Source organism: Peromyscus maniculatus, chromosome 1, assembly GCF_049852395.1.
Source record: "Peromyscus maniculatus bairdii isolate BWxNUB_F1_BW_parent chromosome 1, HU_Pman_BW_mat_3.1, whole genome shotgun sequence".
Taxonomy (NCBI): Eukaryota; Metazoa; Chordata; class Mammalia; order Rodentia; family Cricetidae; genus Peromyscus; species Peromyscus maniculatus.
The window spans coordinates 196,348,116-196,375,332 of NC_134852.1; the positions used below are offsets into that span (position 1 = coordinate 196,348,116).

Here is a 27,217-nt window from a genome sequence, read left to right on the forward strand (position 1 = left end):
AAACTGTTGGCAGTGCTCCCGGGTGAGGGGCAGGGAACAGGACCCTGTGGATCACATCCTTTCCTTACTAGGAAAGCACTGGCTGTTGTGGAAATGGTCCCAGGCAATTCTGGTCCCCTCAGCACTACAGTCATTTTGATAGCTTCATGTAGTGCCAAGTTGTCACCAGCTCCAAGCTAGACTCTGGAGACAGATGAACAACCAGCTGGAACCTGTCCCAGCATGCAGTGCACGCTGGCATGGGACCCGAACCAGACTCCCAGGAAGAAGGTCTCCAGAACCCTGCTGGAGGCATGTACAGTGGGGCACCAGTTTCCAGAAGGTTCTGACTCCTTTAATGCTGGCCTAGAGAAGGCTTGCTCCAGGACAGACAGAAACACTCAGAACTCTTCTGTATGTGCCTGTGTCTGAATATGTCCCAGATAATAAAAGAAAAGTGTCGCCACCGGATTCAGGAGCAGGGACCCGGCCTTGCTGTGTGTGGCCCTGGGTGCTGGGCTTCAGGCAGGGCCGCGATGCCGCTTTCCTGCCAGATCTTTCTTTCTGGATGTCCGGGACTGCTTTGGCCTGCTTCCTTGTCCTCGGCCAGGAGCTTTCGGCCCAGGGTACACCTGAGACGTGCTTCGACTGAGTTGGAAGTTCACCTGCAAGGGCGAGGCAGAAGCTGAGTGCCTGTTTGGACTTTCCCCGTCACACCAGGTTCTAAAGGTAGGGTACTCCAGACTCGGCAATTATCTCCCAAAAGAGCGGTACAGAATCAACCACTGATGACATGAAGTGTGTGGCTGGATGGACTAAATATTAGCAAAAAATCCTATTCTCACCTCCAATCACGCTTTTGCTTACACCCTGCTTAGGGCCAGAGTGATGAGCGGAGGGGTCTCCATCTCTATTTCCCTCCTAGTGGCTGTGTGAGTCGCCGGTACCGTGCACATACAAGCAGATGAGCGTCTCAACCTCCTGCCGCACGGCACCGCTTGGCAACCGGGGTCGGAGAGGTAACAGACATTGCCTGGCTAGATTCTTTTTTCTTTCTGAGATAGGGTCTCACTATGTAGCCCCAGCTACTTAGAACTTGCTCTGTAGTCCAGGCTGGCCTTGAAATCACAGAGACCCACCTGCCTCTGTCTCCAGAGTGCTAGGATGAGAAGGTGTGGCCACCACATCCTCAGTGTGATGGAAGGGCTGTGTACAGCTGCCCTCTAGCCATGGGACACAAATGGGAAGATGCTGTGGACTGGGCGTTTGGGTGTCGGGGCACTGGTGTGGGGCACTGGTGTGGCTGCAGAGCCATCACGGCAGCAGAAAAGGGGGCGACACCATGTCCTAACTACAGCCCCCCCCCCGAAACCCCTTCCTCTAACAGGTTCAACTACTGAAGCAGCGGGGAGTTAAAACCATGCTCTGAGTTTCCTGCCTCTTCCATAAAAATCCATGGCCAGATTTTCCGCTGGCTCTGTAAAAGGGGAGGGGAGTCGGAGCCAACTCAATGAGACCATTTCCTACTTTCCCTTTAGTAAACACATAAACCCTGGAACGAAAGAGAGGAGACCTCAGGCAACAGGGGAGGAAAGGCCCAGCAAAGAGAAAGGAGCATCGGCTGCAGCAGGGAGGTGGGGACAGCCCGGAATGCTGGGCCCTGGGAGAGGTTTTAATCCTCTTAAATGTAAGATGAAAACCCTTGAGGAAACATCTTTTTTCTTTCCTCGGGAAAGCGGCTAACAGCTCTAAAATTAAAATGGAAGCCAAGCAAAGGGCAGTGTAGTCAATGAAGAGAGGTGGCCTCTGAATATCACATCCCAACGGCAGACTGTGCCTCCGGGTTAGACTTGACACAATGGATGGGTATGCTAGTTTATTTAAAGGCTATGGAGGGCGGGAGGGAGAGCGAACTCCTTCAAAACAGGCGTAACTCAAGAGGCTGTGGAGCCGTTTACATTTGGCAGTGAGCAGGCTTGCCTACATCGCATGGTTTATGGATGCGGCTGCTGCTGGGCATTTGATGTTAGGGTGAAATGGGGAAGAAAGGGGATGGCTGGCTGGGAAACAGGGTTCTCCGTGATGGGGGGCTGTCTTCTCTTCCTGTCTGTCAGTAGAAAGCATGTGCCAAACAAGTGTGAAGACCCGAGTTTGAATCCCCACAAGCCACTTAAAGGAAGACACAACAGTGTGTGTGTGTGTGTGTGTGTGTGTGTGTGTGTGTGTGTGTGTGTGTGTGTGTGTGTGTGTTCTGTAGTCCCAGTGACTGCAGCAAGACTGAAGGCAGAGATGGAGCGTCCCTCCCGGGCTAGCCAGCCTGGAGCACACACACTGTGCAGCAGACAATGAAGAGACCCTGCCTCAAATAAGGTGGCAGGCAAGGACTGACACTTGAGATTGTCCCTAGACCTCCATACAAGTGCCATGACATGTCCATACCCTAGCCTCCCAACACATGCTCATATATTCATATACGTCACACACACACACACACACACACACACACACAGAGAGAGAAAATATGTAGGAGGTGTTTGAGGGGGCGGAGATCTGTAAGTTTCAGAGGAATTTTTAGAAGACCCGAAGCTCTCTTTGCTCCGTTGACGTACAGCTTTCTGCACACAGGCAGGGAGCACAGTGTGAGTCCCCGTGACACATGAGGAGGTGAATCAACCCCCACCATCCACCCACTGCGTGATACTGAACAGTTGCTTACAGGTAGTTGTGAAGGTTAAAATGGGTAATTGTGGGAAGCTCTCCTACAATATCTGATGCCCAGCTGCTACTCAAAAGGTACTGAGGACGGCATTCAAAAATAGGAGCTGCTTGAGTGCATGGAGAGGGCTGACAGCACTCCCTTTATAACATGATCTACAGTGAAGAGTTCCAGTCAATGCTTCTTCGCTTCTCATCCTCTCTATAAAGGAGAGCATCATCGGAGGGGGCTGGTCCTCGGTGGCCGCAATGGGAAGTGAGCCTGAGACCACAGGGCACAGACGGCTTGCAGATCGCCACCTAGTGGTGGTTGCTGTTCATGGTCATGAAGAATGCAACCAGCGCAGCCTGGGGAATCTGCAGGGCCCCAGCGCTTACAGACTAGCCTTGTTGTGCACCTCTGTGGACGTGTGCTTTGTCTTTGCAATCCGTGAGGAGGAAGTGTTAGCACTAATGTACAAAGGAAGAAGCAGGATGAGAGAAGCAGGCTGTATCAAAGAGACGAATCAGGAAAGGTCAAGGGGAACCCAGCAACAGGGCTGTTTAAGACGCTGCGTGACATTTACAGAGCAGGTTAAGGCTCAGCCAGACTCACCAGTGTTGGTCCTGAGGGCCCCACGGTCACAGTCACTGTTTTTGGGTCATACCCTGGTGCCTTGGCGGTGACAGTATAAATCCCTGGAAGCAGCAGACGAAAGTAATCCCCGTGTTCACCTAGACGTCAGAAGGATGTAACTCAGCCAGCTGACTTCAAACCTACTTCATACAGAACCTGGCTATGAAAGTGATCTGGGGGTTTGAGCTGACTACAAGCCTGGTTTTGGTTTTGGTTTTTTTTTTCTCCCTCACAGCATGATGAAACCCATAAACAGCTAAATCATTCAGAAGTAAGATCCTCCACAGGGGCCACTCCTGGGAAGGTTTCATTGTGCTCTGCCTCAAACTACAGTCTGTTCCGGATCCCGGGTCTAAGACAGACTCATGTCCAGTAAAAAGTCGCTAGGGAAGAGAGAAGGTGGATATGTCTGTTACCATTTTGCCTGATAAGAAAACTTTGAGCCCTGTGACATGTGAAAAGCCACTGCAATGAAACAACTTCTGTTTGAAGAAATCGTACCCCAAGTCTAACGTTACATGGAGGCAGACTTCACCAGAGAGCAGCAGAAACTACCGTGGTAAAAAGCTGTCGAAGAAAGAAATGGACTGCGTGTACAACTGTGGGTACCCGGGAAGCCAAATGGAGGCCCCGGACAAGCTACCCAGCTGAGCAGTGTGCCCTCTGTACTAACAATCCTGGGGATCCGGGTTGGACAACCAACACCCGGGAATGCTACACATGTGAGAATCGGACTATATGATCACTAACGGTCTGGCTTGAAAATCTTGCTTTTCTCTTCTCCCCCCACCTCCCACCTCCTCTCTGTTTTGAGACAACAGGGTCTCATGTGACCCAGGTTAGCATCAAAGTCACTATGCAGTCTGGCCTCAAATTTATGATCTTCCTACCTCAGCCTTCTGAGTGTTGGCATTACAGGGGTGTGCCACCATGCTGGCCAGAGAATATTATTTTTAACTTATTTTTAAAAAGACAGGGTCTTATATAGCCCCAAACTTGCTATATTGCCTGAGGATGGCCTCAAATGTATGAACTTTCTGCCTCAACCTCCCCAGTTTAGGGATCATAGTGTGCATTACCATGCCTGATTTGTGTGGTGCTGGATCTCATGCATTCCAGTCTGGTCTTAACTTCGCGATGTAGCCAAGGATGACACTGAGTGCTCCCAAATGCTAGGATTACAGGTGTGTGCCCCCATGCCTCGCTCATTCAGTGCTGGGATTGGACCCAGAGCTTCTTGCACATTAGGCAAGTACTTTACCAAGCTACACCCCAGCCCTGTAATTTACTTTAAAATACTTTAGCAATTCAGCGTGTTATTATGCACATGTTGGACAGTTTAGATTATATCCTGAAACTGTTATTATCTTAACTGGGCTCTCACACTCAGGGGTGATTAGCAATTGTGTTACAAAAGCTCCATTCTAGATGTTTCTTCAAAGAGGCTGTCTTCACCTGTAACCAACAACAGGTGCCCTGCCAGGCAGCCCATCAATGTCGCTAAGGAGAGCAGTGACATCTATTTTGCATAATGGATACTGAACACAGGGCCTATCCATGGTAACCGTTCTTAGGGACTCTGGTGTTTTAGAGACCTTCCCATCCTTGCTTAAATGGGTGAAAACCAAGCCCAGAAGCATGTGCTCTTGGGGAAGGTGCTGAGGTCTGAGCTCTGTGCCGGGCTGGAAGATTCCCGATTGTCAGCCAGATGGAGGTGACACAATTCTTTTAGAACATTGGCTTTTCCTTAAACAAGCCTGCCACTGAAGAGGCTCTGAGACTACCTTCATGGACATGAAGCACAGATTTCATCCAGCCTGGACAGACAGCCAAGAGCTATGAGATGCCTGCTTGGTAGCAAACAAGGTTGTTTTGGGAAGTGAGTAGCTACGACATCCGTGAAAACCCAACACATAGAAACTCCTACGAGTGGTGAGCAGTTGACTGGGGGGGGGGGGGACGGACACTTTGCAACACTACTCTTCCATGAGATGACTCTGTTACCTGTTGGCGTTCATTGTCCCTTGACAGAGTCTAGAATCACCCAGGATGGGCTTCTGCATGCCTGTGAGGAATTACCTTGACTGTGTTGACTGGGGTGAGACCGCTCACCCACTGTGGCTAGCACCATTCCCTGGCTGGGATCCTGGGCTGTGCAAGTGAAGAAAAGGAGCTGAGTCCTAGCGTGTACACACTCATCAATCTGTTTCCTGATTATTGATGTGAGTTGGCCAGATGCTCCAAGCTCCTTCCACCTCGAGCCCTGACTATGATGGACTAGACCCTGGAAGTATGAGCCAGAACAAGCGCTTTCTCCTCTAAGTTGTTTTTTATTTTCAGAGTACTTTATCATAGCAAAAGCGAAAGAAACCAAGACTGTACCCTTCTAGCAGGTTCTAGGTAATTCCACGATTCTCCTCTACTGCTGACCTTGCCTCAAATCAAGTCTATAGGAGGAATCTTGTTGTGGAATATTATTTTAAGGTGTGTTACATTTGTTTATGCTGTGGAACATTGCTTTAATGATGCAAAGATGTGTTGCATTCTTTATGTTGTGTTTGTTTAACTCTGTGAGGTTGTGTTACTGTGCCTGTCTAAAACACCTGATGATCTAATAAAGAGCTGAACGGCCAATAGCTAGGCAGGAGAGAGAAACAGATGGGGCTGGCAAGCAGAAATAATAAATAGAATAAGAAGAACATTAGAGGAAGGAGGAGCAAGAAGAGAGACCAAGGAGCAAGAGAAGGAGGAGGACACAAGGGGCCAGCCACCCTGCTACACAACCAGCAATGGAGAAAGGAAGGAAGGAAGGAGGGAGGGAGGGAGGGAGGAAGGAAGAAAGGAGGGAGGGAGGGAGGGAGGGAGGGAGGAAGGAAGGAAAGAAGGAAGAAAGAAAGAAAGAAAGAAAGAAAGAAAGAAAGAAAGAAAGAAAGAAAGAAAGAAAGAAAGAAAGAAAGAAAGAAAGAAAGAAAGAAATAGAAAAAGGTGAAAGCCCAGAGGCAAAATTAGACGGGCTAACTTAGGTTAAGAAAAGCTGGCAAGAAACAAGCCAAGCTAAGGCCAGACATTTATAAGTAAGAATGTATTCATTTAGAAGCTGGGTAGTTCTCCCCCACCTAAAGGCAAAGAGTAAAACAACCAACTACAGAATCTATCAGCTTTTCCTGAATGGACATGTGGGAAATGCCTGACACAGAGGGGAGACTAAACATGAGCGTTACCGTCCTTCTCGGTCCTATTCCACGCCATCATTGTTAATTAATATCGCCAAGCCCAGAAATACTTCCAATAAGACTATCTCCACAGTGGTACCTGGGCTCTGAGTAGGAGTTCCGCCTGCATCAATGCTCCGTGCTCTCAGAGCCTGCTCACTCCAGAAGTGAAAGAATTTCCTCATCAACATCTGGCTGCTTGATGCCATGCTTCCTTTTTGCCCCCATATCCGGCACCTTTCCTTCCTCTGGTTCCTCACCCCCAGCGTCCTTACAAATGGTCCCCAGTTCTACTGGAGACAAGGAGCAGAAACTCCCTTCCTGCCTACCTGAAGTGACATCGTGATTGATCCCAGTGACAGAAATGACAGCCCCTGTGAGGTTGTTAGAGTTCTCATCAAGCACCATTCCCTTGATGCCCTGGTGAACCTGCAGGAGACAGTGGCCGACAGCAAGTTAGAATCACAGAACAGCTGTGCAGTGGGAGAACTCTGGCCCTTCTCATGGGTCCGCACTGTGCGTCTTCACTAACACCATGGCAGCTGCCTGCAAAGCTGTATTTCACTGCTCTCCCAAACCCCAATTCCCTTCTCAGTAGTTGGGGTGACCCTGCTAGAGACTCAGTCAAATCATACTGCCTTTCTTCTCAAAGCCCAACTCAGCAAGGCCTTAGGCTCCTGGGCTGATCTGTAAGGCTGCAGTCCCCAAGAGCAGCCCAGCCTCGACAGCTACCCTCTGCCTGGTTCCTCAGACCTGCTTCCATTCCAGCTGCGCGGCTCCTCTAATCTTTTTAAAATTCTTATTAATTTCATGTGTTTGGGTAGTTTGCCTGCATGTGTGTGCATACCATGTGCATGCCTGGTGTGCAAAGAGGGCCTCAGATTCCCTGGGACTAGAGTCATCAATGACTGTGAGCCACCATGAGGGTGTTGGGAGTCAAACCCAGGTCTTCTGAAAGAGCTGCCAGTACTCTCAACTGCCAAGCCATCTCTCCGGTTCCTCCTGATCTAATCTTGAATTTTGCTTAAATTAAAGAATTTTAAATTGTGATAAAGGCTGTCGAGATGGTCTAGTGGATAAAGGCGTGCGCTGCCGAGCCTGGCAACCTGAGTCTGATCCTGGGACCCAAATGGAGGAAGGAGAGAACAGACTCCCTCCTACAAGTTGTCTTCTGATCTCCAAACACACACCACAGCATGGATGCATGGATGCACCTATACCTACACACGCACGCACGCACGCACGCACGCACGCACGCACACGCTCTTTAAATTGTGATAAAATACTCATACTGTAAATTGTACAGTCCAGTTTATCAGATACACTTGTAATGTGTGCCCAGCATAATGACTCATTTCTAGAACTCTCTTCATGCGATGACACTGAAACTGCTCTCCTTAAGTAGTAACTCCCCATCACTCACTTCTGGGTTTTGAAAACCCACCAATCCCTGGGCTTGCTCCAAGCTCAGGACTTGAAATCCCACCAATCCCCACCCTGGAAATCTCCACCCCCCAAGAAACCCTGTACAAGTCTGCCTTTCAGTTCCCTGCTGCTTCTCGCCTGAGCAGAGGCGGCCACCCCCTTGGATCTTTCCCAATAAATCTCTTCTGTGAGGTGTGACTTTGTGGTATTCCTTGGCTCCCAAATGCCAGGAGGCCTTTCCCCTCAGAGCTGCAACACTCACACCTCCCACTCTCGACCCCACCTTCTGCTCCTGCAGCCCCAGCCATCACTCTGCATTCTGTCTCTAAGATTTTAAGAACTCTATCTAAACAAATGGAGTCACATAATATATGTCTATTTGTAACTGGCTTATTTCACTTAGCATAATGTCCTCAAGGTAGTGTCAGAGTGTACTTTGTTTTGAAGGCTGAATAATATTCCTTCCTTCCTTCCTTCCTTCCTTCCTTCCTTCCTTCCTTCCTCCCTCCCTCCCTCCTTACTTTCTTTCTTCCTTCCTTCCTTCTCCCTCCCTTCCTCCCTCCCTCCCTCCTTCCCTCCCTTCCTTCCTTCCTTCCTTCCTTCCTCCCTCCCTCCTTACTTTCTTTCTTCCTTCCTTCCTTCTCCCTCCCCCTCCCTCCCTCCCTCCCTCCCTCCTTCCCTCCTTCCCTCCCTTCCTTCCTTCCTTCCTTCCTTCCTTCCTTCCTTCCTTCCTTCCTTCCTTCCTGTCTATCTGATTTCACTTCTTTGGGATAGAACAGTGCTGAATAATATGATAATTTTCTTTTAATTGTTTCTTTTGCAGATTTGGAGACCCACGTTTGAGTCTCTCTCATGCTAAGCAAGTACTTTATCACTGAGCTAAACTTCAGGCTGATCTTTAATGTTTTGGAAGTGCTGTCCCATTGTTTCCCACAGAAATGATGCCACTTCTCATTCCCAGCAACAGAGCTCATGGAGTCCAGTTTCTCCCCCTCCTCCTAAGCCTGGTCATTCCTGGTTTTGGCAGAAGCCGCTCCAGTGCATGTGAGTGGCAGCTCCTTGTGGTTGGTGATGCCGGGCATGCTTTCAGATGTGCAGCTTGGCTTTTTTCATGTATCTATTTTGGAGGGCCCTGCCCTTGCTCTAGACACCTGGCACCCCTGCTCTAGACACCTGGCACCCCTGCTCTAGACACCTGGAGCCCCTGCTCTAGACACCTGGTCTGACTGCGCCCCTGCTCTAGACATCTGGCCTGACTATGGCCCTCTGATCTTTGGACTCCTTATTTAAGAATCACTGTCACCGTAAGGCTTTTTTTCACAGCATTTCTCTTTTTAATACTTTACAGAGTTTACTTTCTTATTTTGTTTATTGTCTGTCCTGGTTAGAATGGCAGTTCCATATAGACAGAGATATGCTTGTTTACCCAGAGTCCTCAGCTTATAGTTAATTAAGTGTTTGACAGACAGTGATGCTCCAGGACACTGTAGGGAAAAAAATCCCACGAGTAGAGCATTTGTTGCACTGAGTCAGAGCCAGGGCCAGGCCTGAGCCCACGGGAACCCCAGCCGCCACCGGAAGCTCCTCTCCTGCGCCCTACCTGTTCCAGGAACTGGATCAGGGCTTCCCGGTTACCCAGCCACTCGCGCTGCAGCTCCTCTTGCGGGGGAAACTTGTTGCAGCTCAGCTCTAGTGTGATCTCGAAGCAGTTGGTGTGGAGATAATTGAAGTCTTGCATTCCTAGGAAAAGAGGCAGCGGCAGGTCTTCGTGTTGGGCACCCACCATCACCCCACCCCATCTTTCTCTTTATCACAATTTCTCCACTACATCCTCATCACCTTCTCTTCTACCTCCTGACATCTGTTAACTTTTATCTACACACGGCTGTCCCCCAGTCTCAAGTGTGTCTCTTTCTCTCTCTCCAGTTTTCTTTGTGCTCATATCATCACCCGCATCCTTTATGCTCTGCTGCCAGCCCCAGGAAAATGTAATGGAATTCAGCTACTATCACAAAAGCTACTACTAGGAAAGGTCAAGGACTTTTCTGAAGGTCAAGCCATGGCTTAGGAAGTCTTGGTGATATTTTAGCTTTTATATATATATATGATGATTCCTGCAATCATTTCCTTTAGGCTATGTATGCTTCCAAGAACTCATAACAGTGTATTTTATCTGAAATACCTATCAAACATCCAAGGCCAAACAATCTCCTGAATTAAGGCAAATTAAGCTCAGACCCTCCTTTTTTATATACCTTAGTGGTATTTATACTAACATTATAGACTCTTAACATTTACCTAACCACCTCTAGGAATGTAGTTCAAGGACACAAATTTCATTTTTCTGATATATTAACTGATTTTAGCTCTTAGTTGACCTCCTCCTTTACCACTCCCCTTTTGGGTTGTAAAAGAAAGTCTGATGGTCACTGCCTGAGGAAGACTCTTATCTGTCTTTATGACCCTGTAAGAATTCAAGCCTGGTGACCTTGCTTTAGCTAGAGCATTGCTATTGCATGGGTATATAACTGTAAATCTCAGAGACTGAGGGAGGATTGAAAGGATTTTGACTGGAGAGGATTTTGACTGGAGAACTAGAAGAATGAGATGGAAGATGAGGAAGAGCCAGATGGGGAAGAACGAGATGAGAAAGACCAAGATGGGGCAGAACTAAGATGAGAGAATTAAGATAGAACTTAGAGGGGATGACAGATAAATGTAGAGAGAAATTAGGCAAGAGAGGAGCTAGGCATGGGAGCAGAACTGAAGCTGTGTAGACAGAATTTTATCCCAGAGGAATAAAGTAGATGGACAGAGAACTCGGTGTACTTAGATCCTTTCTATTCGCGCTGTTTGCAGCTTCTCTTCTGGGCCCCTGGGAAGAAGATTATTATGGCTGGACCAAATAATTTTCGAAAATGTTTCTTCCATTTCATGATTTGGTTCCCCTTCCGTGTGTGTGTGTGTGTGTGTGTGTGTGTGTGTGTGTGTGTGTGTGTGTGTGTACACGCAGGTAAGGTATCAGGTGTCCTGTTCTGTCACTCTCTGCCTTACTCCCTTGAGAGAATGTCTTCCCCTGAACCCAGGGCAAGCTCTCCACCAGCAAGCACAATGACTCTCCTGTCTTCTCTCTCCAAGTCCCAAGGTGATGGGGATTTGAACCTGGGTCCTCATGTCTGTGCGGCACAGGCTGCTGTTGCTCACTGATCCACCTCTACGGCCCCTGATTTCTCCCGTCCCTCTTACTCCTGTCTGCCCACTGAGTGTGCCCAGGTGCCGCTTTCAGGAGAATGGCATTTCTCTTTGAGCTGTGGTGTTCTACAGACCCGAGAGGCAAGAGGAGACGGACGCTTGCTTCCTGTCTCCCACAATAACCAGGTACACAGCTGTAATCTGAACAGTGGACTCATGGAAAAGCGGCAGACACCTGTATTTTATCTTTTTTTCTCTATCATATATGGCTTCTTCTGAGTGTTTATATTTTTCACTTAGTAGATTGGATCAATTGTTTCAGTATTTTTTTTTTTGGTTATTAGAATGATATTTATATTGCACATTCATTTGGATTAAAATTCATCAGTTCAAAGATGTCTGTTCTACCAAGAGTGACCAACCAACTCACCGTAACTTCTGATCGTTTTTTACACCTGACACGCACTCTTAAATTCACATATGGAGTGTCCTGACTCAATCTGTTGTCTGTTCAGACGCTTCCCAGTCTTCCACACTCAACAGCCATATCTGCTCGGCAGCATATCTGGGATTTCGGTGACCCTGACCATGGTCCAGATGTATTAACCAAAATAATTACTAACTAACTGAAGAATAGAAGTAAAAAATAATTGTCATGTTATTCCTGAAGTAACTACTATGTTCTGCCAAAAGCAGATGTTGTAAGGTTACTTGTCCCTCATCCAACACTGATGCAATTGTAAGTTTTGTCTTTAAAAATGCTGTACACCATTGGAACTTTGGCACCAAAAGACATTGAGGCATGAACTGGCTCTTGGTCACCAGCCAAGATTAAAGGTTTCTTATTCTCTTAATTGGCTTAATCAGCATGGCTGCTCGTATCTTTCTACATGGAATTATTGCACATATAATCTTAAAATGATATGAAATCACAAAGGACCCACCTCCCCCAAAGCCAAAATAACTGTGAGGGAGAAAAAAAGAATAAAGCTGGAGACCTCACCTCACTTCTGAGGTGATTGAGGTGATTTTGATTGAATTATACCAATCAAAACACTAACTAAAAATAAAGTTAGATCCATGTATAATGCCACACACAGAGATGGGTCATGGTAGTTTACACCTGTAATCCCAGCATTCAGGAGGCTGGAAGATGAGGCAGAGGGGATCATAAGTTCCAGGTCAGCCTGGGCTACATAGCAAGACTCAAGTATAAAAAAATAAGTGTCCAGCATGGTGATAGATCCCTTTAATCTCAACACCTGGGAGGCAGAGGCAGGGGGATCTCTGTGGGTTTAAGGCCAGCCTGGTCTACAGAGTAAGTTCCAGGCCAGCCAGGGCCACATAGTGAAGTTTTATCTCAAACAAATAAATGAAAGTCTTAGCTCATAAATAAATGAAAGAATGGGTAAATAAGCAAAGACTTCAATAGATGCTGGTCTAAAGAGGATGTACAAATGGCTGGTAGGCACATGAAAAAGATATTCAACATCATTAATCTTTAGAGAAATGTAAATCAAGCTTCTGTATGATGTCAGCTTGCACCCATGAGCTGACTACTACAGAAAGATGAATACAGACAGAAAATAATGAGTGCTAATAAAGGTGTTGAGAAATCAGAGCCTGTGTGCTGTTGATAAGACTATAAAATGGTACAGCTACCACAGAAGAGAATTACCACCCAATCCAACAATTCCAGCTCTAGATAGGGATCCAAGGGCACTGAAATCAAGATCTCGAAGAGATGTTTTGACATCCATGCTCATAGCAGCCTTATTCTCAGTAATCATAAGGTAGACAGAACCCATATTCCATTGATGGGTAGTGTACAAACAAAATGTGGTGGATGAATGCATTGGGATTCTGCCTTCCGAAGGCAATGCCTTGATGAGCCGTGAGAATGCCATATTAAGTGCAATAAACTAGCCCAGACTCAAAAGACAAACACTGCATGATTCCAATATGAAATATCCAGGTTAGTCAAAATCATAGAGAAGTATGGCACTGGGGCAAGATGGGGAGAGTCTAGAGACAGGGCTGGTGCTAAGGGCACAGTTAAAAGTGTGATCAGCAAGCCTGGTGTGGTTATAGGTGTGTGCCTAGAACCTCTGTCCTCCAGAGCCAGAGACGGGAGGGCTTGATATGAGTTCAAGGCTAGCTGGACCATAGAGTGAATGCTAGGCCAGCCAGGGCTACACAAAGAGAGACTGTCTCAAAAGACCAAAGTGGGGAAAGAAGCACGTATCTGTCATTGAATGCCTCCATACCTGCACTGGGGCATATGTGCTCACTTTCGTACACACACACACACACACACACACACACACACACACACACACACACCACAATACACGAATAAGTAATTTTAAAGGGTTATGATGGAGCCAGGTGGGTGGGATGCTCCTATAGTCCCAGTTCCTGAGGGGGATGAGGTAGGAGCCCATGAGTTCAAGATCAGCCTAGGCAACAGTGAGAACTAACCACAAGAAAAAGGATGGTAGGTTCCGTAGTATTTTGTCACAATAAAAACTGAAAAATAAGTATCCACTTAGTTAACTTCCACTTGTTCTTTGGGCTGATGAGAACAAGCTATTATAAAATGAACGCAGAGGGCAGGAGAGATGGCCCAATGGTTAAGAGCACTGGCTGCTCCTCCAGAGGACCCAGGGTAGACTTCCAGCACCCACATGGTGGCTCACAACCATGTGTAACTCTAGTTCTAGGGGATCCAAAACCTTCTGGCCTTCTCGGGCACCAGGCTCTTAAGGGTACACGGACATACCTCCAGGCAAATCACATGTACACATGAAATAAGAAAGAACGGAGGAAGTTGGAGACTGGTGGTCAATTTTGGTTGTCAGCTCTGCTGGACCTGGATTCCACTAAGAGATACGCTGCTGGGCATATCTCCGGGGGTCTTCCAGTCATCTGAAGTGGGAAGGCCCACCCTAAATATATAGGTGACATCCTCTGGCTGAAATCCAGATAAAAGGTGGTTCAAGGGAAAGCTTTGCACGTGGCCTGCTTGCCTTTGCGTCTTGCTGGTGAGCTCATCTACCCTGTTCTGAAGTTCATGTACTCTGTGGCTGCCATCCACCCCGACACTGGAACCCAGCTTCAGTGGTCTTACAACATGGACTAAAGACCATCCGCTCTTTACGCACCCTCTAGGCCTTCAGCACCAGACTGGGGGTGCAAAGGGACCTAGCTTTGTGAGCTGAGCAGGTTCCAGGGCCTCGAATCTTCAGTGTGAAGACAGTGACTGTTGGATTACCCAGACTCTATCCTATAAGTGATCCTAATAAACTCCCCCTTTTAACATACATTCATTCTATGGATTATGTTCCTGTAGAGAACCCTGACTAATCCAGAGACCAATAACCATAACTCCATACATGTTTTCCTCCCATGCACTAGAGTCCCCGGGAAAGCCTGGGCCATCCAGCTAAACACAGATAACTCTGGGCTTTACTCCCAGGCAAAGGGTCTAACTCCCCAAGGGGTACTGCTGGTGCAGGGTCAGAGACCACGCACTAAGACAATCATTGTGATTGACTAATTAATCAAGTTATTCTTGAGATTGTGCCAGTTTGCTTTAGAGTGGAGATTTCTGAGCAGGCATGGGCCATGCTTTCTCAGAGGACAGGGAAGGTGGAGAAGGAGAGGGAAAAAAAAACAAAACAAGGATGATTTGAAAACACATATCTAACGATTCCAATTTGTGGGATGGGGAGACTGGTTTCTTAATACAAGAAATTAGAATCTAACTGAATCTTCCTGCTTGTGTTCAAGTGGGTTTGGGGCCACAAGTCTTAACTTCTCAGTACACAGTGACACCATGGTTTTTCTCCCCTCCACTCTCCCCAGGACCAAACATCAGCTCAACCCATCAATATCCGTGGTGAGAGTATGGGAAAAGATGGATGTGAACAGCCCCCAGTGAACTCGGCTCCCTGTTCTAGCCTCCTCCCTGTCTTACAGAGGAAGGTTCACAGCACACATTTATCCTGAGCCTGTCCCAGGCAAGGTGCAGGGAAGGGTTGAGGATGGGGCCGGGCGGGGGTGGGGCGGGGCAGGGTGCACCTGAAGTTGAGCTCCCCGACCTTTGGTTATGAATGGCCAATGCCCACGCAGGTTCCTGCTGTGGGGAGTTGGCAGCTCTGGTGCAGAGCTCTCCTGCTGCTGGCTGAAGCCCACCCTAAAAACAGAGCATTTAGAAGCCAGGCGTCTCAAGTGCTCTACTTAAAGCATCACATCCACGAGGTGAGTGTGTTATCGGGCTTAGCTAGAGATGGGGACACCAAAGCGCAGAGGGGCCGTGGGATTAGCCTGAAGCCACACGGCTGATACTCAAGCAGGATGAACTCCAAGCCGATTCAGTCTCAGAGACCACACCCTTCACCACTGGGTCTCATTACTTTCTTCCTATGCCCCAGCAGATCAGGGCACAACACACTAGTTTTACAAGGCCACACATGATTCCCTCCTCGGTCTTTTAGGATCACAAATAGGCTATTGAATGCCAGCTTGGGAGTTCTCCATTTCCCCCGTGAGGTGCAAAGGTCTACAGTATTCCCTATAGTGAGTCCCTGAGAAGGAGAAAAAATGGCCGCTCCCAGGACTCCGCTTACCCTTGCTGAGAGAGTACCAGGACGCCCCGTTGGTGATACCGTCTGGGAAGTAATCACCGCAGTTCCAACCGTGGTGCATCCATCCGTGTGCATAGGAGTAGACCTTGGCCAGCTGGAGGAAAGACAGGAAATGAATGAGAGCAATCCTATCCCACACAGCAGTGGCTCAGACTCCGAACTAGGGGACACCAAGTGGCAACATAGGGCAACATGACATGTAAAGTGCATTATATGCTTCAGTGCAAGGAAGTGTGACCAGAGATAAAGGAGGAGGTAATGAGGTAGTGGTGGTGATGGTAGGGTGTGTGTGTGTGTGTGTGTGTGTGTGTGTGTGTGAGAGAGAATGTGCATGCGTTTATGTAAGCAAGCCACGCACAATTCGGACTGCAGTTAGGAATTCTGGATTCACTCTTTTTTTTTTTTTTTTTTTTGTTTTTCAAGACAGGGTTTCTCTGTGTAGTATTGGTGCCTGTCCTGGATCTCGCTCTGTAGACCAGGCTGACCTTGAACTCACAGAGATCCACCAGGCTCTGCCTTCTAAGTGCTGGGATTAAAGGTTGCGCCACCACCGACTGGTCCCTGGAGTAACGCTTGCCCTCCTTCTCTCTGTTGGGTTTTTAAAGACAGAGTGCTGTAGGATGTTCTGTATGTCCTGTGGGAGCCCTTCTTGGGTTCTTTGTGGCGTTACCCAGCAGGTCCGCATAGAGGATGATTAGGACCATGGGCCTGAGTGCAGGTGTCTGAGATGGTCTGCACTTGGCTGTGCTGGGGGATGGTCTGTATGTCAAGTTGTTCTGATTGATCAATAAATAAAACCTGATCGGCTGTGGCTAGGCAGGAAGGATAGGCGAGACTAACAGAGAGAAGAAATAAAAGGACAGGAAGGCAGAAGGACTGACTGCAGCTGCCGCCATGACCAGCAGCATGTGAAGATGCCGGTGGGCCACCAGCCACGTGGCAAGGTATAGATTTATGGAAATGGTTAATTTAAGATAAAAGAACAGTTAGCAAGAAGCCTGCCATGGCCATACAGTTTGTAAGCAATATAAGTCTCTGTGTTTACTTGGTTGGGTCTGAGTGGCTGTGGGACTGGCGGGTGACAAAGATTTGTCCTGACTGTGGGCAAGGCGGAAAACTCTAGCAACAACAGAGTCTCACTCTGTTGTCCAGGCTGGCTTTGAACTCAGTCCTGCCTCACATGCCAGATGTTGTAATTGCTATAGGAGCCCTGTATTCTGGTGTTTCCACTTTCTCGGGGATAAGTCTGTCACGTGCAAAGAAATGGACGACAACAGATCACACAGAAGGTCCTTTTCAGTCGGGCCATTTTCTAGCTGAATTTAATGAAAGAAATCAAAGAATGAATAAAGTAGAAAACGTGTGTTTTGACAGATGAAAGATGCATGTTGGGAAGAGAGGCACATGCTTAGACTCTATGATCCCCATTATTCTTTAATAATTTTTTTTATTTTGGGTTTTTTTTTTTGAGACATCTGTTGCACAAATCCTAAATAGTTTAACAGTAAAAACCCAGAGCCAGATAGTGGGGTAAATGCTGAAGATCAGAGGACACAAGCCACAGCCACTTCTCACCTCACCAACTCCTCAGCCTAAAAGAGAAGATCCTGTTTCCACAAATCCCCTGACTGAATGCCTCTGAGTCCTCAGCGGAAAGGCTCTCTAGTTCCTGTCTCCTCACACCTTACATGCTTTTCTCTGCCCAGCCATTTTACTTCCTGTCTCAACCTTCCTAGTGCTGGGATTAATGGTGTGTGTGCTTCCCAAATACTGGGGTTAAAGGCGTGTGCCACCACTGCCTGGCTTCTGTGTTTAATCTACTGGCTGGCTCTGTCCTCTGATCTTCAGGCAAGCTTTATTAGAGTACAACAAAATATCACCACAACATCTTTCCTCGGCTGGCCTGGAAATGGCTCTATAGACCAGGCTGGCCTCAGACTCACAGAGATCCACCTGCCTCTGCCTTCTAAGTACTGGAAGTAAAATACTTAGACCACACACCACCATGCCTGGTCATTATTTTTTTATAATAGTAGACAAAATATTATTACTGGAGAAAAATAAATTAATTTACTGCCTTTGCAAAGTAAATTGGGATCGTTCTCTATACCTCATTGATAAATTATAATAAATATTACTAATATTTTATTATCTACAGATATATTCATATTTTATAATTTAGTTAATAAATTTTATTACAAAAGATTATGAACTTAAAAATACATATTATGAATATATAACTCTATATTCATCTTCTTAAAAAAAGATTTATATGTGTGTGTCTGTATGTCTGGTGTGTGTGTGTGTGTGTGTGTGTGTGTGTGTGTGAAGTTGCCCTTGGAGCCCAGAAGGGTCAGATCCCCTGGAAATGGTTTTGAGCTAACAAACATGGATGCTGGGAACAGAACTGGGGTCCTCTACAAAAGTAGCAAGAACTCTTAGCTGCGGATCCATCTCCCTAGCCCCTGTTCTACTGTTTTATATTACTATTTAAATCTTAATTTGCATGGCCTATTTTTCATTAAGATAGACCTATTATCATAAAAGTGTAAGTTAGGTTCTCTCAAAATTCACATTTCATTCCACTAACTCATAGCTTAAGTGTTCTTTTTTATTTTTATTTTTTGGTTTTTCAAGACAGGGTTTCTCTGTATCTTTGGAGCCTGTCCTGGATCTCACTCTGTAGACCAGGCTGGCCTCGAACTCACAGAGATCTACCTGCTTCTGCCTCCCGAGTGCTGAGATTACAGGCGTGTGCCACCACTGCCTGGCACTTAAGTGTTCTTTACATCATAGCAATTATAAAAAGTCTTCCTTTTGATTTCATCATTCCTGGATTTATGGCCTGTCATCTGAAATAAAATGTGACTTACTAGACAGCCTCTCCCAAGCAGACCCTGTTTCCAACTGTAACTGTCTGTGGACCTGTGCATCTCTGACATGAACCTCCTCTCCTGAGCCCAAGTTCCCCTGCTGGGACGAGCTGCCCTTCTGGTTCTGCATACCGTCTGGAAGAGCTGGTCATCTGGTGTGGGGGAGTTGTAGGTGCGGTGGTGGGGACTTCGGAACCGATGCTCAAGTGACTTGTCATACGGGTAATTGGCCACCACAGCCCCACCATGCAGATTGGCTGAGAGAACGAAGTTTAAGGAGCGAATCCACTGGATCACCGCCCGGGTCTCGGGTTCCACCTGTGAAGACATGAGAAGTTGGCAGCCAAGGTGTGGCTGAGCTGCCACAGGGTCAGTCCCTCAGAGAATCCTGTCAGGAAGGAGCCTGCAGGAATTGTGAATCCCACTCCCTCCACCCCAGATATGAGAACTGGAGCTGGGAAACTTTGACCTTGGTGGTAAGGATTTCAAAATTAAGTATATGGGACCCCTTCCCAAAGTGAAATACATGGATTATAATGCACAGAATAGGTGCAAAGAGAGCCTCCAGGGTAGGAAGACTCTTCAGTGCATGTGACAGTGATGGACACTTTCAGCATGTGCACCCACACCCACAGAACACCAAGGGTAATCACTAGTGGGACTGGAGATTTTAGATCCTGAGTGTTGGCCCAGGTCAACACAGGCGCATCGATTGTAATTAATGCACCACTCTGGGATAGGATGTTGAAGGTGGGGTCAGTGTGGGAACAGGAAGTGTCGGGAACTCTGTATTTTTTTTTTTTTTTTTTTTACTCAATTTTGGGAGAGGAAGAGAGGGAGAAGGAAAGGACACGGGGGGGGGGGGGGGGAGGGGAGAGAGGGAGAACGAGAGAGCCGAAGGTTTCCCTGTTTATCCAGTGTAGCAAGGGCTGGGCTTCTAAGACATCTCTGCAAAAATCTAGGGTTCTAATAATAGAAACCACTTGCTTGAAGTAATGATTTCGGCCTCCTCTTCCCAACATCTGCTGCACCATTTTAATGACACTCTGATCATATCTACGTTTCATGGATTAGACACACTAATTTCTGCTGACTGTTACTTTGCCAGTGACTGGCAGGATTAAGAAAACCACGAACCCACTGGACCCACAGCACAAAAGTCCAGTCGCCGGTGCTGTTCTCCTCACACATGGGCCTGTCTGGTGATCTCTTGGGGTCAATGAGTTAACGGCTCTTCCTGGACCAAGGTCAGTTCTAAAGGTCCCCTCTCTCCAGGCCCCAAAGGGGACTGGCTGAGGAGAGTTGGATCTCACACAAGCAGGACAGACGCATCATGTGTGGGCAGCTAAGTTCCCAGCAATGTTTGGTCATTTTGTCACTGTGCAAAGTCACAGAGTAAACTAACACAAACTAAGATGGCCACACGACCGAGGGGTCACTGCTGTACACGTGATCTCCGTCGGAGAAATTGTCATTTTGTGGCCTGTGGCTGCAGGACCAAGAGCTGAGGCCCTCTGATGCTCCACATTCCAACAGGCCAGCTTCGGGTCCCTCCTTTCCCTCAGGGCTCTCCCATCAGGAGCACAAAGGAGTTCCCATGTCATTTTTCAGAGCTAGGCGGAGGACTGAGTAGGGGGCTCATTATCTTGTCATTCGCAGAGAAACAAGTTTAATAATCAAAGCATGGGGGCTGCAGAGACAGCCCAGCAGTTCAGAGCACTTGCTGCTAGCAGAGAGGACCCAAGTTCGGTTCTCAGTCCCCATGTCAGGTCACAGACACCTGTGACTCCAGCTCCAGAGGATCTGACACCCTCTTCTGGACTCTGAGAACGCCTGCAGCTAACATGGACACATCCCCACACAGACACACAGACCCCCACATAATTACAAAAATACAAATAAAAATAAACCTTTAAAAAAATTCAGAATGTGGCTCACAACAATAATCCCAGCACTCTGGAGGCAGAGCAGGAGGAACGCAAGTTCAAGGTCATCCTCATAAGTAAGTTTGAGGCCAGCCTTGGCTACATGATACCTTGCCTCAGGAAATAGAAATTACCTATGATATTCTTCTGCCTACATACACTGAGTAGGACCATGTTATTTTTTACTTACTTAACTGAGCCAAAAGGACAGCTGTAACCAGAAATCCAACATGTCAATATGACTTTTACATCATTTTTCTAAAAGAATTTTATTTTATTTTAAATTATGTGTGGGTATGTGTGTCTGTGTGGGGGTATGTCCACAAGGATACAGGACATCAGATATTCCTGGAGCTGGTGTGACAGGCAATTGTGAGCTGTCTAATGTGGGTTCTCTGTAAGAACGGTAGACATTTTGAAGCACGGAGCCATCTCTCCAGCCCTTGTCATTTTCAAGGGGGAAATACTGACCCTATCCACCCAGGGACGTCCAGTGAAGAGGCCTCCCCCTGCTTTGTGTTCCTCTCCCCAGTCTCTACGCTTCGATGTTCACAGATGCGGTCTCGGAGCCCTCCCACCCAGGAGAGAAGTCAGGGCTGACAGGGATGCTCCGAGAAAGGCAGTAGTTACCCTCACCGGCAGCAGGTCCACACAGGGCGGGGCCATTCACACTACCTAGGGCTTGCCAGATGCTGTCTCCAGTCGGAGCATGGGAAACAAGGGGGGCTTTAAGATGCAAAAGGTCACATCGGAGGAAAGAGGGGGAACCATGAGTGAGACACCATTCTGTAGCTAACACTATGAACATCCGATTCATCACAAGTAGGAGAAACTTGTCTATAGAATGCTGGAGCTTCCTGTCAACAGTATCAGCAGAAAGAATGCTGGAAACATGAGTCAGAGATCTGCCTGTGTTTGTGCACATGAGTGTGTACATGCTGGTGTGTGCACATGTGTAGGGAGGTCAGAGGTTGAAGATGGATGTCTTTCTTTTTCACTCTCCACCGTACATTTACATTTTTTTTTAAATTGCACTTATTTTGTGTGCATATGTGTGTGTGCATGAACACATAAACATGACAGCCTGATGTTGAGGTCAGAGGACAACCTGCAGGAGTCAGTTCTCCCCTTCCATTATGTGGGTCCTGGGGTTCAAACTCAGGTCCCCATGCTTGTAGGACAAGAACTTTACCAACTGAGCCATCTCCCCAGTCCATGCCTAGGTTTTAATATTGATTCTTTCAGTTATTACTTATGTAAATTTAATTTGACCTACAAACGTAGTAACTGTCAAACAGGGCTAATATTGGCTACTATTGCTTGCTGTCTTTCTGTATGCTGTGAATATGTGTTGCTCTGATTGGTTGATAAATAAAGCTTCATTGGCCTATGGCAAGGCAGCTGAGAGGCAGGCGGGAAATCCAAGCAGACATACGGAAAGAAGAAAGGAGAGGAGGGAGAGATGCCAGCCGCCGCCCAAGGAGAAACAAGATGCCAGCAGACTGGTAATGCCACGGCCCCATGGCAGTACATAGATGAATAGAAATGGGTTAATTTAAGATGAAAGAGCTAGGTAGCAAGAAGCCTGCCATAGGCCATACAGTTTGTAAATAATATTAAGCGTCTGAATGATTATTTTATAGGTGGAGTGAGTGAGGCCTTGCTGCCTGGAGGGCTCTCTCTGTGCTGCCAGAGGGAAGAGCACAAAGAAGTCTGAGAGATAACATTCTTCTAGGTAGACTAACGAGGAAGAAGTTGATGTTCAATTCTCGACAGTTCTCTTGATGTGAAGAATGCTTAGCATCCTGCAAGCAACTCCAGGTGCTGAGTAACCAGCTTCTATTGCCAATTTTCATCTCCTACCTGACTTTTCCAGTTGTCTGGGAGGGGTAAGTGGTGGTTGGGGCCGCCATACTTCTCGTTGTAGTAGAAATAGGTGTTGAGGTCGGGGAAGTTGCGGTTCAGGTCCACTCCATTTGCATTGTTCCTACCAACCAGATACCCAGATGTGTTTGGGCCCTGGGAGAAACAGAGAGAGGAAACATGAGCATTTAAGACAGAACCCTGTATTTCAAGACTGTGGTGTAACTTTTAAAGGTACTAATTACATTAGTTACTTTTCTGTTTCTGTGATAAAATACCATGACCAAAATCAATTTAAGATAAAAAAAAAAAAAACGTTTTATTTTAGATTATGGCTCCAGAAAGAGAGGGGTGAGGGGAGAGAGGGTGAGTTTATAAAAATGGGCCAGAAAGCAGGGCATGGCTGACATGCTACCATGATCAGGGCATGGTAGCAGGAACAGGAGGTTGGCTGATCACAGTAATCATAGGACAGAAACATTGGGAGAGATCAGTGAGGCTGTAAATCCTCAAAGCACACCGACAATAATGTACTTCCTCTAGCAAAGCTCAACCTCCTAAAGGTTCCAACCCCTTCTGCCCAAAGTACCACCGATGAGGGATCAAGTGTTCAAACACGTGAGCCAATGGAGGGTTCGTCTCATTCAAACCAACACACTAGCTTAATTTATGAAATGATGTAGCATTATTGCCTTTCATGTATTCAGTGTCCCCGTTGGGGGGTTCAAATGTAGACTCCATGAAGTTCTAGGGGGTCCCAGGAGACTACTAACATAGTTTTACAGAATTGCTTAAGAATACACTTCAATGCATTTTAGTATGCCCACAGAGTGGGAAAAACAACACCACCGTCACGGTTATTCTAAAATCATAATTTCAAGACATTTCTGTCCCTGTAAAAATAAACCTCATTCCCACTCATGGTTGCTTCTTATTTTCACCCCAGTGCTGAAAAACCATATTCTGTATCTGTGGAAACAGGATGTGTACAAAATGAGGTAACAAGCCATGAGCCACGTGGCAGCAAGTAACAGGACAGAAATGGGTTAATTTAAAATGTAAGAGCTAGTTAGCAACAAGCCTAAGCTATCGGCCAATCATTTATAATTAATAATAAGTCTCTGTGTGGTTATTGGGAGTGGCTAGTGGGACAGAGCTGATCGGTGGTCCAGGAAAAAACTCTGCCTACATGATGTATACCAGGATATTTTCTTTCCGGCTCCCCTGGCCTCCCCAATGTGTCTGTTTCTGCATATCTTTCCTTTCTTCTCTCTTCCCTCTGTGGTGGTTGGAATGATTCCCATAAGTCTCTGGCCTTTGAATACTTGGTTTCCAGTTGGTGGCTGTTTGGGGAGTTCTAGGAGGTGTGGCCTTGCTGGAGAAAGTATGTCACTAGGGGTGAGCTTTGAGGTTTCAAAAGACCTGTACCATTCCCAGTGTCTCTCTGCCTTCTGCTCTCAGATCCAGATGTGAGCCCTCAGCTAACCCCGCCACCATGCCTTTGCTCTGCCATCATGGATTCTAAGGCTCTGAAACTGCAAGCCCAATTAAATGCTTTCATAAGTTGCTTTGGCCATGGTGGTTTGTCACAATAACAGGAAAGTAACCAGTACATCTATCCCCTTATCCTTCCCTCCCTTATGAGACAAGGTTTTATGTATTCCAGTCTGGTCGGTCTTAAACTAACTATATAGCAAGGATGGCCATGAACTCTTTTTTTTTTTTTTTTTTGGTTTTTTTTCGAGACAGGGTTTCTCTGTGTAGCTTTGCGCCTTTCCTGGAACTCGCTTTGGAGACCAGGCTGGCCTTGAACTCACAGAGAACCGCCTGCCTCTGCCTCCCGAGTGCTGGGATTAAAGGCGTGCGCCACCACTGCCCGGCGGCCATGAACTTTTGATCCTCCTGCCTCCGTTTCCGAATGCTGGGACCACAGGTGTGCAGCACTGTGCCTGGTTTTGTTCTCCTTATAAGGGCATCAATAAAACTGGCTTTCGATTATGATTATCTGTAGATCCATGTTTTGGACAGGAAAGTATATTTTTACAGGGGGCAGCCATTACCACAGAGGCTCATAACCATTCAAAGTGCTAAGAATATGTGACTGTTGATGGCTTAGCCTTAGATGGGACATCTGCTCCCCTTCCAAGGCTCCAGGAACACTGTGGAAGAGGTGTGTAGAATGGAGGAGTGCTGTGGAATGCTAGCTCCAAGGCATGACAACAGTTGTTGAATTCATGGACTCACACCAGCTGTGATTCCATGTAAAACCTGCACAAGATTGGGCTCCTCAAAACTCCCTAGACCCCACCCTCTCCGAGGATTTACAGTTAATGGTTGCTAGGGAGAAGGGGCCCCCAAGGCCCTGCCCATCCCTAAAGAGCTACTGATGGTTAATGGATACTGGGGAGTTCTTCAGTGGTCTAGCCACAAGTAAAGCGCTCATGTTCCAGGAACTAACCCTTCACCCATGCTCACAAAAGCAACCTTAATTAAACTCTGGGTCACACGCAGGAGGTAGAAAGGATGACTTTATATACATGTATGAAAATGTCACCAAGAAACCCTTATGTATAATTAACATATGCTAATAAAACCAAATTATGGAATAATAGGATTCTTAACTTCTGAGTAGTCTTAAACTTCTGGATCCCTTAACTTCTCTGTTCACAGTTCAGATTTTATCTTTATTTGTTCATGTATTCCCTCACTCACCTTCTCATTCATCCATCTAGTCAACCACCGTTCACTTAATTCACTTACGCATTGTCAATCCAAGGCCCTCAGACACTGGGGAAGGAGCTAAGGGAGATGTTACTCTAGCCTCCTAGGGATTCATAGCACTTGGGGGGCTAGACACACACATAAATAACCAGAAAGTGGTATAACAGAGTGGGTTAAGATTACCATTAGTAGCCCGGCCTCTGTTGTTAAGGGTGCTTGCCTGGCATTCACAAAGTGTTCTGTTCAGTCCCTGGCACTGGTAAACACCAGGCACTGTGGCATATGTTCAGAAGTTCAAGGTAATGTTTTGCTTCATAGCAAGTTCAAGGTCAGCCTGGGCTACAAGAGATCCTGTTTCAGAGTGTGTGTAGCAGGGTCAGGTCTGTGTGTGTGCGTGTGTCAGGGGAGGTCATCAGAATTATTTTTTGTGTCACCGGAGAAGGGGAATAGTGTACACTACAGCCCTACAGATGAAGTGAGTAAAGCTCAAATTCTTGGCTGTTCCCAGAAGTGAGGTGAACGAACCTCACTTCCTATTAGAAACTCAGATGTCATTCAAATTTTCCCTAAGAATCTTTATATTTCTCAGCGTTTCCCTTTTTACATGGGCATCCCACTCACATTTTATTCTTAGCTTGCACTGAAAACATGACATTTTTAAAAGTTCTCTTCAGTTACCTACATAATTTCTGTTACAGTGCAAACATTTATGGACTTTGGAGTTTGGTATGCACCTCTAAGCAGGGCTTTTCTCGATACTTCTTGTTCTTAGCAACGTAGCTCTTTTTTTGTTTTCTTTTCTTTTCTTTCTTTTTCTAAGACAGGGTTTCTCTGTGTAGCCCTGGCTGTCCTGGAACTCACTTTGTAGACCAGGCTGGCCTTGAACTCAGAGATCCACCTGAATCTGCCCCTCAAGGGCTGGGATTAAAGGTGTTCACCGCCACTGCCCGGCAGCAATGTAGCTCTTAACCATCCATATTAAGAGCAATGGGCTTTATCGGTTGATTTTGTACATAACTGGTCCTTAGTCAGGCTGGCAAGGAAGGGCTTTCTGAGCGGCAGGTTGTAGGTTGGTGTCAGAGTGTTTACTTTGTGTGAGACTTCTGGATTTCATCTCCAGCAGAGCCAAAGCTGGGGGGGGGGGGTGGTGAAGAGGAAGAAAAAGAAAGGGGAGGAGAACAGAAGGAATGAGAGCAGGAGGAACATCACCCAGCTGAAGGTTCCTAGGTTCCCATAAACAGAGCAAATGGTGTAATGGATTTCTATTGCTAAGCCGGATGGTGGTGGCACATGACCTCAGCTCTATCTGCAGCCATAATTCTCTCTACCCAAGCAATATAACGTTTTTCATAGGTTTGGGGATTAGGGTGTGAATCACCAGGGAACCTTTGATTCTGCTTCCCTGCACGTGGCTTTAAAGTCTGGCTAGGCATCTCTCCAGGCAGCCACGCAGACAGCTTTTCTCTGGGCAGTAGTCCTAGAAGCTGCTAGGTCCTCTCTCAGATTCAACCAAGGTCAAGACCTGCTCCCTCTGATTAGGAACACACCAGGCGGGCAGAGAAGGGGCCACAGGGGGTTTCTGCTCTCCCTCTTTTGCCTGTTGCTAAGGATGTGGGCAGCACCAAGCTGCTTCTCCAGCTTCCCTGCTGTGTACAGAGGACGCTAATGCAGGACAGGGGCCATGCTGGAGTTCTCCTTTCTCAAGGCCGGCCAGAGGCCTGGCAGGGCTTTCCATCGGTTCTCTCTTCTGTGTGTTCAGTTGCTTGTGCTGCGTCGGCATCCTGTCTCAGACACCCTATCTGCCTCCACTCTCCCCGCCTCAAGCAGATTTAAAATACACTTTAACATTACCCTCCTTCTGCAAAGACATGTAGATACAGTTTTTAAAAGAACGCATGTGCTGTGTGGACGGCAGCCTGATGCCCAGGCCTTTCTGTGACGTTAAGGAGACTGAACCGGGACCCGGAAGCCACATTTCAAAGATCTCCCCCTGTTATTCCGACACAGGGCCATGAAGCAGCGCCAGGGTTTAAAGGGAGACTTGAAG

General features: G+C 47.0%; 1 protein-coding gene across 1 annotated transcript in view; it reads right to left on the reverse strand.

Moving 5' to 3' along the window:
- Window positions 1–312: 312 nt before the first annotated feature.
- Cpn1 (carboxypeptidase N subunit 1) overlaps window positions 313–27,217 on the reverse strand; it is a 32,860-nt gene continuing 5,955 nt past the window's right edge. Inside the window, exons 3-9 of the mRNA XM_006998109.4 lie at window positions 22,450–22,605; window positions 18,794–18,979; window positions 15,771–15,882; window positions 9,548–9,687; window positions 6,852–6,951; window positions 3,290–3,408; window positions 313–644 (exon numbers count right to left, since the gene is read on the reverse strand). Coding sequence (XP_006998171.2) covers window positions 501–644; window positions 3,290–3,408; window positions 6,852–6,951; window positions 9,548–9,687; window positions 15,771–15,882; window positions 18,794–18,979; window positions 22,450–22,605 — 957 coding nt within the window. The 3' untranslated portion in view covers window positions 313–500. The remainder of the gene's footprint in view (window positions 645–3,289; window positions 3,409–6,851; window positions 6,952–9,547; window positions 9,688–15,770; window positions 15,883–18,793; window positions 18,980–22,449; window positions 22,606–27,217) is intronic.